The sequence below is a fragment of the Pleurodeles waltl genome, chromosome 7 (assembly GCF_031143425.1).
Source record: "Pleurodeles waltl isolate 20211129_DDA chromosome 7, aPleWal1.hap1.20221129, whole genome shotgun sequence".
NCBI classification, from domain to species: Eukaryota; Metazoa; Chordata; class Amphibia; order Caudata; family Salamandridae; genus Pleurodeles; species Pleurodeles waltl.
The window spans coordinates 1,447,561,303-1,447,580,348 of record NC_090446.1 but is presented as its reverse complement, the minus strand read 5'-3'; the positions used below and the strand labels follow the sequence as shown (position 1 = coordinate 1,447,580,348).

The window sequence follows — 19,046 nt, the reverse complement described above, 5'->3', positions numbered from 1 at the left end:
TGGAGTATGGCAAATTGTATTAGGGTGAATTGGAGTGGTGTGGATTGGAGTGGGGTGAATTGGGTTGGTGTGGGGTGGATCGGATGGGAGGGTTGGATTGGATGGGATTGGGGTGGGATGAAGTGAGATGGAGGAGGGTTGATTGTATTGGGGTGAGGTGAGGTGGATTGGATTGGAGTGGGGCGTATTGTTTTGAATTGGAGTGGGACAGATTGTTATTGATTGGAGTAGGGCAGACTGGAGTGTGCTGGAATGGAGTGGGGCTTATTGTTTTGGATTGGAGTGGAGCAGATTGGTGCTGGGTGGATTTGAGTGGGGCACATTGTTTTGGATTGAAGTGGGGCAGATGGGAGCGGGATTAGGGGAGTGGGGGCAGATTGTTTTGGATTAAAGTGGGGATGACTGGAATGAGTGGACTGGACTGGGGAAGATTTTATTGTATTGGAGTGAGGCAGGTTGTTTTGGATTGCAGTTGTGCCGATTGTTTTGAACTGGAGTGCGGCTGCAGTGGGGCAGATTGCTTGGATTGGGGTAAACTGGAGTGGGGCATATTGTTTTCGACTGGAGTGGGGTAGTTTGGAGTAGGGTAGATGGGAGTGGGGCATATTATTTTGGATTGGAGTGGACCATATTGTTTTGTGTTGGAGTGGGGCAGATTGTTTTGGATTGGACTGGAGTGAATTGGAGTGGGGCAGATTAGATTGGGGTCGTTTGGGAGGAATGGAGTGGGTGGGTTGGAGTACATTGGATTGGGGTGAGTGGTTTGGATTGGGGTGATTGGTTTGGATTGGAGTGGGGTGGATTGTACGGGGTAAAATGGGGTGGATTGTAGGGGGCGTATTGGAGTGGGTGGATTGGGGTTGCTGCACGGTTATGTGTTAAAGCATCATTGCATAAATTACACATAATAAGGAAATAATGTCACTTTAACCCCTTGGCAGCCAAGGACGTAACAGTTACGTCCTTGGCTTGCGGCGCTGAGGCGCCAAGGATGTAACCATTATGTCCTTGGACTGGCTCACAGGGGAGCACTAGTGCTCCCCCCATGAGCCTTGCCTCGGCAGCAGAAATGCCCACTAGACACCAGGGAGGTTTTTTTTCCAGGTTATTGTCATGAGCGGAGCGGCCCCTTGGGCAAGGACCGCTCACCAGGGAGGCAAATTATTTTAAGGCCATTTCTGCCTCAGAAACCCCCTAGACACCAGGGATAATTTTTTTCTTTGTTAATTTTTTTTTTTTTTTTATATGTTAGGCTAGGGTCGCTCCCTGGGGGGGGGGGGGGGCAAAATTACTTTTAGGCCATATCTGTCCCCCTTGGGGGCAGATCGGCCTATTTTTGGAAGACCCATCTGCCCCCAACGGGGGCAGAAAGCCCACCAGCGACCACAGAAGATTTTTTTTCCAAAATAAGAGGGTGGGGGTATGGCCATACCTCCACCCCAAATAAATGGGGCTAAAGTTGTTCTGCCCACTAGTGGACAGATGGGACAATTACCCCTGATCCACACCCCGGGGGGGAGGGCAGAAAGTCTACTAGATGCAAGGGAAATTAACAAAAAAACAAAAATAGTGGGGTGGTGGCTACCAACCAGTATTGGCCTGGTTATGACCCCACACCAACTGAAGGGGGTAACAGTCTTTCAGCACTCCCCCCGCACACTAAAACATCTTATCCCACGGCAAGCAAGAGGACATTTGATTATTTCGGGTTTTGGTTTTACACTTGGGCCATGAGAGCTCGGCTAACTCTCAAAATGGTCCCACTTGGAATGGCGAGGGCTGCATTTTCTAAACTTTTGGGACGCTGTCATGTAGAAAAATCCACAAGACCTAGACACATCTGAAAACTAAACATCTGGGTGATTCCAGGGTGGTGTGCTTCACATGTACCCCGCACCATTTTCTTACCCACAATGCCCTCAAACCTCCACCTTTGCTGGAAATCTCACATTTTTCCCACATTTGTGTGATGAACCTTCTGGAATCTGCAGGAATCTACAAAATTCCTACCACCAAGCATTATCTCATCTATACCGATAAAAGTTCTGCTGCACTTGTCAGCCTAAAAATGTTTTTTTTCAAACTGCCCTTTTGGACCCGTTCTGGTTCCCCCTCAATTTCGACAGGTTTTTGGCTCTTCCCTGTCACAGGCACTTGGCCCACCTACACAAGTGAGGTATCATTTATACCGGGAGACTGAGGGGAACGTTGGGTGGTAGAAAATTTGTCCTGGTGCGGTGATCCCATAAAGAAATGTGGGAAAAATTAGATTTTTTAGCTAAATTTGAGGTTTGCTGAGGATTCTGGGTAAGAAAACATTGGGGGATCCACGCAAGTTACACCTCCCTATACTCCCTCGGGTGTCTCGTTTTCAGAAATGTCTGGGTTTGGTAGGTTTCCCCAGATGGCTGCTGAGCCCAGGACCAAAAACGCAGGTATCCTCCGCCCTTCCCCCCCATTCTACCCTCCTGCAAAAACAGGTCGTTTTGTATTTGATAATTTTGATGTGTCCAGATAGTGTTTTGGGGCATTTCCTTTTGCAGGCACTAGGCCTACCCACACAAGTGAGGTAACATTTTTATCAGGAGACTTGGGGGAACGCTGGGTGGAAGGAAATGTGTGGCTCCTCTCAGATTCCAGAACTTTCTGTCACTGAAATGTGAGGAAAAAGTGTTTTTTTGGCCGGATTTTGAGGTTTGCAAAGGATTCTGGGTTACAGAACCTGGTGAGAGCCCAACAAGCCACCCTATCTTGGATTCTTCTAGTTGTCTAGTTTTCAAAAATGTGCAGGTTTGGTAGGTTTCCCTAGGTGCCGGCTGAGCTAGAGGCCAAAATCCACAGCTAGGCACTTTGCAAAAAACAGGTCTGTTTTCTTTGGGAAAATGTGATGTGTCAACGTTGTGTTTTGGGGCATTTCCTGTTGCGGGTGCTAAGCCTACCCACGCAAGTGAGGTACCATTTTTATCTGGAGACTTGGGGGAACGCTGCGTGGAAGGAAATTTGAGGCTCCTCTCAGATTCCAGAACTTTCTGTCACCGAAATGTGAGGAAAAAGTGTTTTTTTTGTGCCAAATTTTGAGGTTTGCAAAGGATTCTGGGTAACAGAACCTGGAAAGAACCCCATAAGTCACCCCATTTTGGATTCCCCTAGGTATCTAGCTTTCACAAATGCACAGGGGCTTCCCTAGGTGCTGGAGGCCAAAACCCACAGCTTGGCACTTTGAAAAAAAACTGCTCTGTTTTCTTTGTGAAAATGTGATGTGTTCACATAGTGTTTTGGGGCATTTCCTTTCGCTGGCACTAGGCCCACCCACACAAGTGAGATACCATTTTTATCGGGAGACTTGGGGGAACGCTGGGTGGAAGGCAATTTGTGGCTCCTCTCAGATTCCAGAACTTTCTGTCACCGAAATGTGAGGTAAAAGTGTTTTGGGGACAAATTTTGAGGTGTGCAAAGGATTCTGGGTAACAGAACCTGGGGAGAGACCCACAAGTCATACCCAACTTAGATTCACCTAGGTGTCTAGGTTTAAAAAATACGCAAGTTTGGTAGGTTTCTCTAGGTACCGGCTGAGGTAGAGGCCAAAATCCACAGTTAGGCACTTTGCAAATAACAGGTCTGTTTTCTTCGGGAGAATGTGATGAGTCCACGATGTATTTTGGGGCATTTCCTGTCACGGGCGCTAGGCCTACCCACACCAGTGATGTACCATTGTTATCGAGAGACTTGGGGGAACGCTGGGTGGAAGGAAATTTGTGGCTCCTCTCAGATTCTAGAACTTTCTGTCACCGAAATGTGAGGAAAAAGTGTTTTTTGGCCAAATTTTGAGGTTTGCAAAGGATTATGGGTAACTGACCCTGGTGAGAGCCCCACACATCACCCCATCTTGGATTCCCCTAGGTGTGTAGTTTTCAAAAATGCGCAGGTTTAGTAGGTTTCCCTAGGTGCCGGCTGAGCTAGAGGCCGGAATCTATAGCTAGGCACTTTGCAAAAAACACGTCCGATTTCAATGTAAAAATGTGATGTGTCCATGTTGCGTTTCCTGTCGTGAGCGTTAGGCCTACCCACGCAAATGAGGTACCATTTTTATCGGGAGACTTGGAGGTACACACAATAGCAAAACAAGTGTTACTGCCCCTTGTCTTTGTCTACATTTTTCCCTTTCAAATGTAAGACAGTGTGTAAAAAAGACGTCTATTTGAGAAATGCCCTGTAATTCACATTCTAGTATGGGCAACCCGGAATACAGAGATGTGCAAATAACCACTGCTTCTCAACACCTTATCTTGTGCCCATTTTGGAAATACAAAGGTTTTCTTGATACCTATTTTTCACTCTTCATATTTCAGCAAATGAATTGCTGTATACCCGGCACAGAATGAAAACCCATTGCAAGGTGCAGCTCCTTTATTGGCTCTGGGTACCTACGGTTCTTGATGAACCTACAAGCCCTATATATAACCGCAACCAGAAGAGTCCAGCAGACGTAACGGTATATTGCTTTAAAAAATCTGACATTGCATCAAAAAGTTACAGAGTAGAACGTGGAGAAAAATTGCTCTTTTTTTCACCTCAATTTAATTTTTTTTTAATTTCAGCTGTTATTCTCTGCAGGAAACCCTTGTAGGATCTACACAAATTATCCCTTGCTGAATTCAGAATTTTGTCTACTTTTCAAAAATGTTTAGCTTTCTGGGATCCAGCATTGGTTTCATACTCATTTCTGTCACTAACTGGAAGGAGGCTGAAAGCACAACAAATAGTAAACCTGGGGTATGTCCCAGTAAAATGCCAAAATTGTGTTGAAATTGGGGTTTTCTGATTCAAGTCTGCCTGTTCCTGAAAGCTGGGAAGATGGTGATTTTAGCACCACAAGCCCTTTGTTGATGCCATTTTCAGGGGGAAAAAACACAAGCCTTCTTCTGCAGCTCTTTTTTCTCATTTTTTGCAAAAAAAAGAATTCTTTTTTGTATTTTGGCAAATTTCTTGGTTTCCTTCAGGGAAACCCACAAAGTCTGGGTACCTCTAGAATCCCTAGGATGTTGGGAAAAAAGACACAAATTTGGCATGGGTAGCTTATGTGGACAAAAGGTTATGAGGGACTAAGCACAAACTGCCCCAAACAGCCAAAAAAAAGGCTTGGCACCTGAGGGGGAAAAGGCCTGGCAGCAAAGGGGTTAACAAGTTTTCATCTTTTGATAGTAAGGAAATAATGTCACTTGAACAAGTAGTCATCTTTTGAAAAGAGCTCAGAGGACCAAAAGCTGAAGAAAACATGAGTGGAAAATGAGAAAATGTGACTTAGCAAAATAAAAGAAAGTTAGCTTTTCAAAAATAAAACTTTTCAAGTTTGTTTGCTGGGCACTTTTTTGACAGTCATAAGACTACTGTTTTCAGGGCACCAGAAGTTAAAAAGAACAAAATAGTACCTTGATCACGTCGGGAGCAGCAGACGGGCACTAATTAAGTTGAATCAATCAGTGCTTGATCCCTGCTCCACACCGAGGAATGGAAGTGATGCCAGGTCTGCCTTGACGAAATACAAGGCTGTAAGGAAGAGTGCCATGCAAACCATCAAATAGTGAGCGACAGGTGGGCTCCAAGCCCTTAACTGTACACAACAGTCTTGCAAGTGAGACGCATGCACTAGTGCATGCACTAGCAGGCTCGATCCTAATAAATGACAGGATTTTCTATCAACATTTAAAAAATTTCGATCGTAAGGTTGTGGTTGAAGGAAAAATAAACAGAAGAAACATCCAAGCTTCCTCTTTTTTTGGCACAACAAAATGGCTGGACCAGACTTTTCACCTCCACCTTATCCTGGATTGACTAGATTGTGCATATGTTGGTGAGCTTTAAGCTTGGCAGGGAAGTACTGCGATGATGATATTGAAAACTAAACACTAATGTGAGCTGTTTTAATAGAACTCTGATTAAGGACCTCATTAGAAGTGTCTCACAATTTGTGTTTCGTTCCTAGCCGAATCACAAATTGTGAGGGATACAGTTTTACTTCATTCAAAATTACTGTGGGTGTATCCTGGAACAAATTTGCCGAGATAAACCTGGAGGAATTCATCCCCTGTGTATGACCCAAAATTTAGGAATCACATCTGTAAATCAGTGTGAAAAATGTAATTTACAAGGCTATTTCTCATTCCATGGTAGATTACTTGTAATCCTTGGGTAATTTCACACCTGGAAGTTACTGATATCGATTATATCAGTCATTCTAGGCATGGAATTACTACATTAGAAATATAGATACATCTTATCTCCCAGATGCAAACAGGGCATTGGTTAGGGCTAAGTAGAAATAGACTGTGGCGGACAGCTGCTACTGCATACTTTCATGGAGTAAGGACGGGGGAGTATTCAGGCATCAGAATGGCAGCAATGATAGTGTTGAGTAGGTTCTCATTATCCTAATGAGACTACTGGTTTTGGGCGGCAGAATCACCTGTACTACAGGGGACTGAGTCTGATCCCGCACCATTTGACACTTGTCGGCCTAATCCAGGTTAGTTCCGGCTAACTAGCAGTGCCTCATCTCCACCCAAGAGCAGGGATCAGTGGGGCAACCGGGCGCATGACATAAATGACTCCTCAGGGGAATCGTGGTCACTCAGATCTCATCCGTTTCTCTCAGTTACATTAGTCTCACATATGCAAGGATTAGCTTCCAGTACAAAACATATGCTACACGTTCCAGGCACAGCTTTGCACCACGGTGCAAACAGGTGTGCCTGGTGTCAGGCAACTTGTTTGTGCACCAGTACAGGGGAAGAGGGCAGCAGCAGGCCATGTTTAATAAATGTGGCTCAGCGCTGCTCTTTCCCCTTTGCGCAACGCAGCGCTGCAACTTTGGTTGCGGCATTTGTTGCACTATATTTTAGTAAATCTTCCCCTAAGTGTAACACGGCTCCATGTCTGTATAGCGCAGCATTGGCTACTTTTTGCGCAGTGGTACATCATCACAGCCCTGCACCCTGACTGCCAATGTTCGCTATTTTTAGCCTACATCTTGCAGCCCCAGCATCTCTGCAGATTGGCTTACTCCTAGCCAGATGTGGCTTCTGCTTGGCAACAGAGCAGGCCTGAATGCCCGGGGCTAATGGAGCCCTGTTTAGCTGTCAAGACTTCACAGTGTTTGTCCTTGAAGCCAACGGGGAGGTCTAAATTTGAATTATAAGATCTTCAGTGTGTAATATTTCCAATCTTTCCATTAGGATATTAAGGGCCAGTTTTGTTCAATGAAACAAGTATTAAAAACAAATATCTTGTCACACACAGATACTTATCTCATTGATAAATAGTGTTTGCGTAGGTTTAAAAAATAAGGTAAATTGCGCTAAGGTAAGTTTTTCACTCTCCTGACACCAGAAGAGCATGCAGCTCCCTACCTTCTTGAAAACTGTGCAGGAGGTCGTTTTTATATTAAAAATAGAACCCAGAGCAACCATGTTTTAGGGCCTGTTTTTCCGTCCTTGTCTCTCTGTGGTTTCGGTAGTCCGTGGACAGTCAGGGCCATGAATCTAACAACGGCCTGTCACGGGTAATTACTGTTATGTTTCGTGTTTTTCTGTAGTACAGTTTGGGTGGCTATGACGCCACACGGCCGAGAGCTCTGAAGTTGAGGCTGAAGGTAGTTCGAGTACCTCACAGTGCCTGCCTGTGTGTCTTAAAGGTGTTCGAAATACATGCTCATCCAGTCCTTGGCCTCTCTGCAGAGCGCACAGAGTGATCGTTGCATACTGAGTGAAAGCGTGGCATTGCAGATGGAAGATTTCAGAATGATGTTGGGAGAAACGGGCATGTATGGCTAACCGAGTGAGGGACTGCAGAAGAAAGTGATGTGAAGGGGAGAACAGGAGGGTCTGAGCCACTCCAAAGCCTTTCCGCAGACCTAAGTAATGTTTAACTCACAAACTCATAGTTTTAGAATTGAAAGATTTTCACATAGATGATCATTGTTCATTTGATACAGATAACAAGCCTTGGCAGAGCCATTGGCTGTGGCTTGCTTTAGGTGAATGTCCACTGGTGTGTCATATGTGTGGCTGAATAACAGACAACTCACTGACAGGAAACCAAAGACATTTTAGTGGGCGCTGCGTGAAGCGCAGGATCTTATTTAGCTGTCTTAAGACACGCCCTTAATTACTCGGGCCACGCCCTGAAAGGATTCGTAGTAACACCTGTCTAGCCACGCCCCTTTTAGAGCCACAGCCCTCCAACACCTTTTAATCCCACTGAGAGCGCAGCTTTGGCATTCCTTGAGCTTGATCCGGTTTCTGACTGGTTCGAGGCACTTGCCACCCTAGGGCCTGGTCACATTAGTCTCCTGCTGTGATGGCGTGGCACTGAAGGATGGGTGCCTCTGAAAACACTGGCCACGCCATCCCTCAGTCTGTCTCTACTCTTGTGCCCTGACAGCCAGGCACAGCAGTTCCAGCCCTCAGCACTAGCTCTGCTGTACAGTGCTCACGTGCGCGCCTCTATCCTGGCACACAGCCAGGAGAGGGCTTTCTGAGGTCCTCTGGGGCTGCCAGCCTCTCTGTGGCTTCTCCGTGTGGTTTCTTTTCCCGTCTGCTTCTCCCCCGTTTCCCATAAGTCTTCAAGAGGCCTTGGCATAGCCTGGCAGCGCGCGTGCCTGTGCTGATCAATAGGACGCGGTGGGACCCTCTCCGGATCAGAGGCTCAGAGGCCCATCATCACCACCTCTGCTTCTGATGGCACTAGAAGCATTCACCTGTGCCAGGAGGCACTCACCCAGCAAGAGGCCCAGCCTTGCAGGTGACTGCTAAAATAAACTAGCTGCAGGCGCGTGAGACCTTATCCTCGTCCTCTTTGAACCAGAAACCCCTACACAGACCTGATGGATGTGACGTCGTCCTATGCAGAGCTTTCTTGCCAGTGCTTAGTTTGTAAAAATAAATAAAAAACCTAGATGTAGGCGCCCAAAGACTGCTTTAGGAGCTTGCTTCCGTAATCCGGATGCCAAGGATGCCTCGCCGTGTTTTCACCCCATGCCTCATGCGCCAGTCTCTTTATCTCATTCTTGCAGGCTCCGTTTTCCCTCTCACACTATTTTGCTTTCTTTACGTTCTTTCGTCTTCGTCCCTTCCCTACCTGACTGTCTCTTGCTTTGGGTCAAAGTCTGATGATGAAAGGTAAGTCCAGGTCCCAAAAAGCTTTGCTGTTGCTAAACCCCTGCATCCACCCTCTCGAATAGATCTAAATCCATGCTCATCAAAGGCCTTATCTTTTAAAGCTCCCATCAAGGGTCCAAGATAAGGACCTTAAATGTAACTGTGGCCATTGCATGGAACCAGTGCATGGCTGCGAGTGCTGGGGGTTTGTGGCCTCTGCTGATTACCCCCAGGCCTTGGTGCAGAATTCTTCATGGTCTGTACTGCGGGCTTTCAATGCTTAATGCTGCAGATAACTGGTACCTAAAAGCAGACCGTTTTCACGCCAGTGATGGTCCTCGATTACTTTAGTCTTCCTCAGTTGTCAAGGAAGGGAGGAGCTTTTCTAACTAGCAGGATAAGGTGGTTGGAGGAAGTCATTCAGCTGGTATTCTGACTGCACATGGGCTCCTAATCCCCGATGTTAACAATGGATCTACATTCGGGTGTCAGCACAAACACGTTTCTACCGGAATCTACATTATAAGTTGAAGGGCAAGCATTATAGCCCCACAAATATGCACAGGTACATTTCAGCAGGCAAACATGCTAAACTTTATTGGGGGAACATTGGCAGTAAATCCTGATACATTTGGTGCTGAACGCTCCAATTCCAAATGTAATTTCCCGTTTGAGGTGTACTGAGGATGGGGTATACTTACGTCACACTGTAAATACTTCAGAATGGGTGCAGTACATACCCCACCCCATTCTGACCTACTCATAATCTGTGGATCCTTGATAAAGATAACATTATTTGTGGGTCATTGGCACAAGTGTACAAACCTACATTTGATGCACTGAAATTCACATGAAGCAACTTGACATAAATGTCGAATAATGCTGGAACACGCCAGGACCCTCTTAGACAGAGCCCTGGGGGTGGGGGTGGAGAGATGGTTATACTCCTCCAAGACTTATCAAGCCTAAAGGTCTAACACTAAAGAGAAGGACCACCCATCAGTGGATTTGGACACCCCAGCCTCCTCATCAAGACTAAGCAGCAAATCTATGTGTTCAAGACTCTACAACGCTGATAAGTCCAACCACATCACTTGACCAGGATGTTCTCAAGCTTTGATTTCCAATAGGGCAGTCTTAACTTCTGTGAGAGTTGTAGTGCTGGGACAGAAACTTGATTGCCCGTCTTCCAGTATGTTACGGTTTTTCAGTTACTGCTAGAGCTTTCTCAAGAATCTTTAGACAGATTAGTTCAGATTGAATCAATTCATCTATGAACTTGCATCAAAATCTACAGGTCTCTGTGCTGTTCCACCCAAGTTCCACCCTAATAATACCCCTTGACGCAAAGCAATGCAGAGCAGAGCACAGCGTTATTTGCTCTGAGAAAAAGGCTTCTTTCCAATGCAAAATAAGTTCTGTGCTGCAAAGTAAGCACCCTTACAAAGACCTTGTTTAGTGGCTTTTGGCTGGCCCAAAGCCTTAGTAAATCAGAGCCTGGGCTTTGTGTCCCAAAATAACGCCTCCTTGAAGCAGGCTTTAGAAGGGGAAATGCGTTTATGTCTCCAAACCCACAAACTGCATATGTGCTGCAGTGCACAGCACAGATCAAATGTATCTGAACCTTCACATTTGTCTGGGCATTGGAATTGGCACTGAAAGGGCATAGTTCCAGTACAACCCCTACGGTAGGCAGCACACACTGACCTCTGCAACTTTGTGCAAGGCTGCGAGCCACGCAAGGACGCCTTTGTAGCAGGCCAGTGCAGATGACAGCAGCAGAAGGCCATTTTTAATAAGTATGTGTCTGTGCTGTTTTCTCCATGCTCTACAGCACATCACTGTAACTCTTGTTTCTGCACTTTGTTGCACGAAATAATCATAACTCTGGATCTTAAGCTTCGAGTTAAGTAGGAATGATAACAGGCAAACCCTGCCTGCAGCACCAAGCAAAGGCTTTGCCTTAAAGTGCTAAAAAGAGTACATAAAACTGCATAGATACTATAACAAAGTAGCAGATTACCTCTTTCCTAACCTTTCATTGTTCTTTCATTTTAAACCTCTAACCTTCCTTCTATGTGCGCATGTGCTTTTATAAAAAATGTAATTTTCTTTTCTTTTTTATAATCAATGTAATTTTATTTTCTTTCCCTATCATTTTCATTTGTAATACATATGTACATATGTGTGGTAAGAGCGGGTAAGGTCCTGTGGCCGAAAACGTTAAATGACAAACTCAAGTAACAAACATCAGGAGAGTGAGATGGGTGAGACTACTGGGGGGAACTAAGAGAGAGAGACAGAAATGGAGTGAGAGAGAGTGGACAATCGGAGGATGAAACCAGAGATGGAGAAAAAGAACATCAACAGTCAGAGAAAAGGTGCTAAATGCCAGAGAGGAAACAGGAAGGGTGTGTGGAGAACTTGACTAGAGAGTGAGAACATGAACATTAGGTGGGGAAGAGGAAGGTCAGACAACAGAACAAAGCAGGAGAGGGAAGTAAGTCCAGAAAGTGGGGGAGAGAGAGCAGTGAAGCCCAGAGCAGGAGACAAGAGAAGGATGACCCGGACGCCCGCTGATGAGAAGGGGTGATCCAAAGAGCAAAATCCTATAGAGGCAATCGGAACACCAGAGGGCAAGAGAGAAGAAAACACAAGCAGGACACAAGAGAGTGGGAAGAAGCTGCAATATTAGTAGCTGAAGGAGAAATATAGGAAACAAGACATCCACACTGGAGGTTTAGAGGCAACAGGAGAACTAGAGAATGTGGCCAGAATTTGGAAATGATGAAACCAGGGGTTGAAACAGGGTGGTGGAGGGCACTTACCAACCTCGGCTGAGCTGGCTTCCTAGAATCTTCTGGTTGATAAACCTAGAAGAAAAGGAAAGTAAGACCATTAGGATTCGATCAGAGAACTTACTTTGAAAAAAAAGATCACATTTGCCCTTAAAGTGATGCTGGAATCTACCTTTCTCATTTATTCACACACACCCAGTTAGCTTTAGTTTATTTAGCTTAGCTTAGGTACAGCCGCCATAGTGCCTTTGTCTAGTTCCTAATGCAAGATGCCAGCTTCTTAGAGTGACTCCATAGTAGAAAAGTGAGCTTTATCCATACGTCATGGCCTTTGAAATGCTAGTCGGTCACACGGCAGGAAGGTAATTAGATTCCACCAGGTCATCAGATCTCATCTTCTGATCACCCTTGAACTCGTCTGCACAGGGTCTGGTACTTTATCTGGAACTAGTTTGTGACTTTCTATTGTGCAAGGGACACACCAACTGGCTCAGTTCTAACCAAGAGGCAGTGCTCATGGCCTCTTAGGATTTGAAAGGCCCCTCTTCCAAGATCCTTTCCACTCTTAGGCCCTCATTATGAACACAGCGGTGAAAATCTCCGTGTTCATGCTGGCGGTCTTCTCCGTTACCGCCAGCGCCCCCAGAACCCCGCCGGCCGTATAATGTACATTCCTCTGGGCCGGAGGGCAGAAACATTGTTTCTGCCCACCGGCCCAGAGGAATGCCTGGCCGGTACATTGACGGCAGCTCCACATGGAGCTGCCGCCAATGCCTATGCGCGGCAGGTGCAGCTGCACCCGTCATGCAGATCAGACCTGCGCGATGGGGCACTGCACAGTGCCCCCTGCACTGCCCATGCACTTGCCTCGGTGCACCCCTTCCGCCAGCCCTTCCCTGGCGGGGAAACCTGCCAGAGAAAGGCTGGAGGCTAAGGGATCATTTTCCGAAGGGCAGCACTGCTGCCCTGTCGGATAATGATGCCGTCCACCGCCAGGCTGCCTGATGGAGGCATCCTGGTGGTGGGTGAGGGCCGCCTATAGCGGCCCTCCATGGCTTCATTATGTGGTGGTGTGGGCCGCCTTGCCGGCTGGTGGGATTTCCCACCACCGCTGGCATGGCGGCCCACACCTCCATGTTCATAATGACCGCCTTAGTTTTTATCACCCATGCACTAATATCCTTCACAGTCTCTTTCCAGGAAACTGTTGGGACTGGTTTCCTTACTAGCTATCCCCACATAGCCACATCACAGTTCCCCAAAGTTATCTATTATGTCCTTTACATCACAATGTATTTGTTGGTTGCCAAAGATACAGGTGTCTCCAGTGTTGCAAAACAACACTGGGCAGCAAGACACCATCTCCGGGCTGTCAAAGCTTCCATTACTCGTTTGGTTAAATTTTTCCTCTAGTGCAATTCCAAGCTGCTGGCTTTCTGGCCCCTCAACACTGATCAATAGTGCAATGAGCTTGGTTTCCAATATCATTCAAGGGGCACCATATGGCCAAGATAGGAGGTGCATCTACCCACAAGTGCCTTCTGCCTTTCTCAATGAGGTACAGCTACAGTGCCCACCAGCCTTCTTTTCACAAGTTCCCTAGTTTCCTAGGATGTCCAGATATCCCATAACAGAGCTGTAGTATTTGTCCCATCTAGTGTCAAGGACTACATATAGACGTCCTAATGCCACTGAAAAAACCCAGAAACAATACAACCACTCTGGTTCTGTCTGCGCAATACATCTATAGTCCCCTTTCTTTTCCAGCCTACCCCATACATGAGGTTTTAACACTCACCCTAACTTCCTCAGGCATATAACCATTTACTGCCCATAAGATTCTGGCATTGAACTCAACACCACCACAAACAGTCAGAATAATTCTCTGATCCCAATGGCATGTTAGGTCCGCACAGGTGAGGTGAGATCAGTGTGCTTCACTGCCTCCACTTCACTCGGCACAAGACTGCAGGTATGAAGTTAATGATCCTAGAGCGTGCTATCAGTATGTTGTGGGAATGAGTGAAACAAAGTGGATGAGACTAGACTGAAGGTCTGAAAATGAGTAAGACTGCAAAGGTATGAGGACATTCCTGTGCCAATGTGCAAGACAAAAAGGGGCCACTAGTGTTTGAGTAATTACACCTATTTACACACAAGGCCACAAGTGTTGCAATGTGTAAACCTGCGTACCAATGAGTACGAATGAAGGAGACTGAAATAGTATGTCCTAGTATGGGTATAAGTCATATAGTAAATGAATGAGCACAGAGGTGTGAAAATGAGTGAGTCTTAGGGAGTATGGGGAGTGAGGTCTCGGACAATGGCACCAACTGGTATTAACAGTACATAGAAAAGACAGATGTGGGAAATGAAGTGTTACAGAGTTGCTAGATTGAGGGAACCTATAGGGGTTTAAAGGCACCTTTGTGACAATGACTGAGAGGGAGTATGAGAGTCTGTAGTAAAAAAAGGAAGAAACAGTGACACTCTATGGGCCTGATTACAAGATGCACAGTATTGGCGGAGAGGGAACTCCACATCCGTAAACACATGCCAGTACCATATAATGAGAGGATAATTCTCACAAGGTGGTAAATGTAAGCGAGGAGTCAGGTGTGAGGGTGGCAGAGGAGAGGGCAGGAAGTGGTCTGGCGAGAGGAGCAGTGCATGCTCGCATGCTCCCACATACCTTAGAAACCCAATTCCAAAGTTATTTAACCAGCCAGAGGGTCCGGTGTTCCCGCTCCTGGGAAATCCAGATCAGGAGCACTGGGCCAGGCGTGATTGAGCAAAGCGGTGTGCCCCCAGAGATACTGCTCTGTCTGACTCGTAACTGCACCTCAGTGCATAAGCAATGAGAGAGAATGTAAGTATAATACCCAAGTACAGGTCTGGGGGTGTGAGAATAAGTAAAATTGCACATGCATGACATCATCTGGATGAGTGAGAATATTACTATAAGTTCACTCTTCTAAGAATCAGCTTGTAATGTCTGCAGTCAGAAGTATGAGACTATCAGTGAAAATGTGGGAGATGAGAGCAGTGAGAAAGACTTATTGTGTACATTCCTGAGAATATGTGAAACTGTAGGTAGATGAGGTCCTAGGTGTGGGAATGAGTGAGACTCAAGAGTAAGGAGTTGGAGGTCTGTGAAGAGCCAATTTGTGCCCATGGCCAGGACTGTAAATATTTGAAAGTGTATGAATGAGTGACACCTATATGTGAGAGAAAAGAGATGGATGAGAGAAACTGTAAGTGTGTAGGAGCAGAGGAATAACTGTTAGAAATGGGTCTTTAGTTGGAAGTGGTTTGAACCCCTGTCCAAGTATGGACCTTCACTCTAGTCAGGGTAAGGGAGTCACACACCTAAGATAACCCCTGCTCACTCCCTTGATAGTTTGGCACGAGCAGTCAGGCTTATCTCAGAGGCAGTGTCTTAAATATTTGTTAACACACAGTAACAGAGTGAAAACACCACAAAAGTACTCCACACCAGTTTAGAAACATAGCCAATATTTATCTGAGTACAACAAGACCAAAATGACAAATATCCAACATACACAAGCAGAGATACGAATTTTTAAAGATTAAATCCCAATTAAGCACTCAGAAACACAATAGCTCCAACTGGGTCTATCACGATGTAGTTGACGGAGTCGTTCCCAACAGTCCGACACCACTCACGAGGGACTGCAGTGCCAGACATGGAATTGCACAGACCCCCAGGTATAGTACTTTGAAAACGATGAAACAAAGACATTACATGGAGTTGTGGAGGTGAGGCTTCGCTGGCGTGGTGTTAGTTCCTTACTGCTACCGGGGAGGTGAGGCATTGGTTCCCAGTGTCGGCGGCGAGGTGTAGTTTCCTTTACGGTTCGGCAGGGTTGATAAATATGGCGGGTCAAGGTGCGATGGGCCGACCTTTCGGGGTCACGTCACACCTCAGGGCCACAGGCGCAATGGCAGAGTTAGGTGTCATGCATGTCGGTGGCACGGAACTCAGGACTCACAATGTCACAAGACTTCAGAGTCGCTGCACCGGCGTCTGGCCTGGGGGGTCAGTGGTGGTCATCTCACTCTAGCAGAGACCAGGACTTTGTGCAGGCAGTGACGCGGAGCCAGGCAGCATGCCGGTTCTGGAGTAGTCCGGAGTTGATGTGCCTGGTTCTTCTTGTTCTTCACCAGAACTCACTTCCAAGGGCCAATGAACTAGATTTGGCACCAACTGGCAAGTCAGGGCTGTCAGCAAGAAAGCCCAGGAGCTGGCAGATGAAGTCTTTGATGCCCCTGAGACTTCTAACCGGAGACAAGCTCAGTTCAAGCCCTTGGAGAACCTTGGAAAGCAGGATGTTGAAAGCAAAGTCCAGTCCTTTCACTCCCTGGGCAGAAGTAGCAGCAACAGATCAACAGAGCAAAGCAACAGAAAAGTGTCAGGTCCTCCTTAAGCACCCAGCTCTTCTCCTGGCAGAATGTCGTCAGTCCAGAAGTGTTCCGAAGTTGTGGGGTCAGTAGTCCAATACTTATACTCATTTCTGCCTTTGAGGTTGGCAAACTTCAAAGTAAAGTCTTTGCAGTGAACAAGACTCTGCCTCTCCCTGTCCTGGCCCAATACACACTCTAGGGGGATGGTGTCAGAAGATTACCCATTAAATTAAACTTCCACAAGAGCAGATGCCTTTTATCCAACTCCCTCCAACAGATGTGTGCTCAGACTTTAACTGATTGTTTGAACCCTGCATCCGCTAGGAGGAAAGGGGAATGGGAATAGAAAGAGACCGCCTCCAGATCCAGTTGCAGCCTGTGTTTCCCATTTGAAGATAGGATATTCAGTGTGTGTCTCTGAAAACCTGCACCTTTCTTCTTATTGGGATTTGTTTAAAGGAAGGACCTGCAGTCGGGTAATAAGAGCATAGATAAGTACATTCCTACTGCGCATTCAACTGTTCAGCCATTCACATTCACCCAATTCTATTGTTCTCCTAACCTGGATCTTTTGAGAGAATAGCCTCTCTCTAAGAGAACAATGTTAACTTAATATCTTCTTTTCTCCAGAAGTCAGAGGTTTCCAAGGTTCTCTGGAGAATAGTTCAAAAGTTCACAAGTATACACAGAGGGACATCTAGTACTTAAAAGCTCCAGGAGGGATGCATCCAGACCAGGCAACAACATAATTAAAATTAATTCAGTAATGGGGGTGATTGATGGCCCAGGTGGTCCAGAGTAAAGCTACACAGAGGCAAATTGTATATGATGTCAGTCACCAATAAAAGTTAGCTTCAACTTACGCCTGATGGAGGCTCTCAGGGTCCCCGCTTCCTCGTCAGGCTCACCGGTCCTGTGGGAAAAGGAGACATTTATATGCAGCACTTCAGCTATATTCATATAGATGAATTACCTTATAGCCATCCTAGGGGAATTATCAACTCCTGCCCTACCACTAGAAAGTACATTGACATTTCAGATTGAGCCTCATTCCCCCACCTCTCTTCCCCCATTGCTGAGGGACTGTGGAAAGATCAAGGGAGAAAAATTACATGAAGTAGACATATCTCTTAATAACCTGTTCATTTATGGTCTTGCTGCTTTCTTCAAGACACGGAATCAAGGAGTAGCAAGAACAGTGATGGGGTATGAAAGGGCTTAATCTATTACCTAAATGTTTCTATGCCGTAAAGGGAAACATACAGAGTCTGAACCCCCAGTGTAACTCTGAGCACGGCTGTTCTTTTTTCTGTGTGCTCAACATATATTATTGGATTTTGGATAACATGAAGTTACAGCATGTCTTATCTATAATAAGGTTCACATTTGTCAACTTAACATATTCTAAGTACAAGCCTATATAAATTGGATAATGTCATACATTTAACATGAAGTTGGTATAGTTGCAGTAAACAAAATGGGTCATATAACGAAAACATCACTCTATGAAAAAATGTTAAGGGTAGAGATATAAAGAAATGGAGAGATAAAGAGGAAAATAAGACATGAGAACAGAGTCCTTTTAGGGAAGGAGGTACAGGCAATGACATTCTTAAATGTGCTAGTCATGTAACCTTCTATTCATAAGATCGATCACAAAAGAAATGTATCTAATATTAGTTTGTATAGGTCATATACATCTCAACCAAGGAGGTTGTGCCTTCTGAATATATTAATGAAATTTGTTCCATAGAGGATTCTAACAAGATTTGGGGCATGATTCATATGTTGACGATATGGACACTCCGTTGCAACGGTGAAGGAGTATCCTTACCACCACGACTGTAGTCCACCTGCCTGATTAAAATGTGGTCAGACATTTGGTTTAATCATGGCAGACACTACTCTATCTCTGCTGTAATTAAATCCCTCTGACAGCCCAACGGAGTAGAAGTTATCTGAGGTTGACCTCTCATTTTGCCCACATAATGTCCTTAGTTGGAATTAGAGGTCAGTTTTCACTACCCGTCACTGCAAGGAAAACCCTGGAAGTACGGGGCAGTGAATACTACAAAATGCTCCCCCCCCCCCCCCCCCCCCCCCCCGGGATGCCCATGGCAAGGGGAGCAATGTATTTTTTATTTTCAAACTGAGAATTTTGCTTCAGTATTTTCTTTTTGAAAATAACGCACAGGTTCCTCATGCTTGACAGAACTGTGCATCAACCTAAAAAAAAGCATTGGCAGGAACCTTCGTGACAATGCTTTATGAAATGACCAGTAGCTTGGAGGTCATTTCATAATTTGGCATGTGGAAGTGCAGTCAAGTACATTATTCTGTCGGCATGACTGCCAAACCTCCCCCCGATTAATTTAATTATAAATCGTACCCTTAGTTCTATAAAACAATTAAGGATAATTAATTTCATCTTCTGGTTTGAGAAATGCATACCCTCTAGGTATGTGAAGACCATTTTTTACTGTCTTTCTAATAGCACAGCATAGACCTAGAAGCAACAACCATTAAAAGATCCAGCAGTACTAATGTATGGCTCCAATGATGAATTGAAGCAACCAACATACACTCACAAGAATCTCCATAAGGGACTCATTCTGTGCAAACATAAGTGCAACTTCATCCATAATCTTAGACTAAATGAGGGATTTCA

General features: G+C 45.6%; 1 protein-coding gene across 1 annotated transcript in view; it reads right to left on the bottom strand.

Annotated features, from left to right (window-relative positions):
* The window catches only part of FXYD1 (FXYD domain containing ion transport regulator 1), a 206,328-nt gene that overhangs the window by 11,375 nt on the left and 175,907 nt on the right, over positions 1–19,046 (bottom strand). The window contains exons 6-7 of the mRNA XM_069201104.1: positions 17,242–17,291; positions 11,988–12,028 (exon numbers count right to left, since the gene is read on the bottom strand). Of these exons, the coding sequence (XP_069057205.1) occupies positions 12,006–12,028; positions 17,242–17,291 (73 nt within the window). The 3' untranslated portion in view covers positions 11,988–12,005. The remainder of the gene's footprint in view (positions 1–11,987; positions 12,029–17,241; positions 17,292–19,046) is intronic.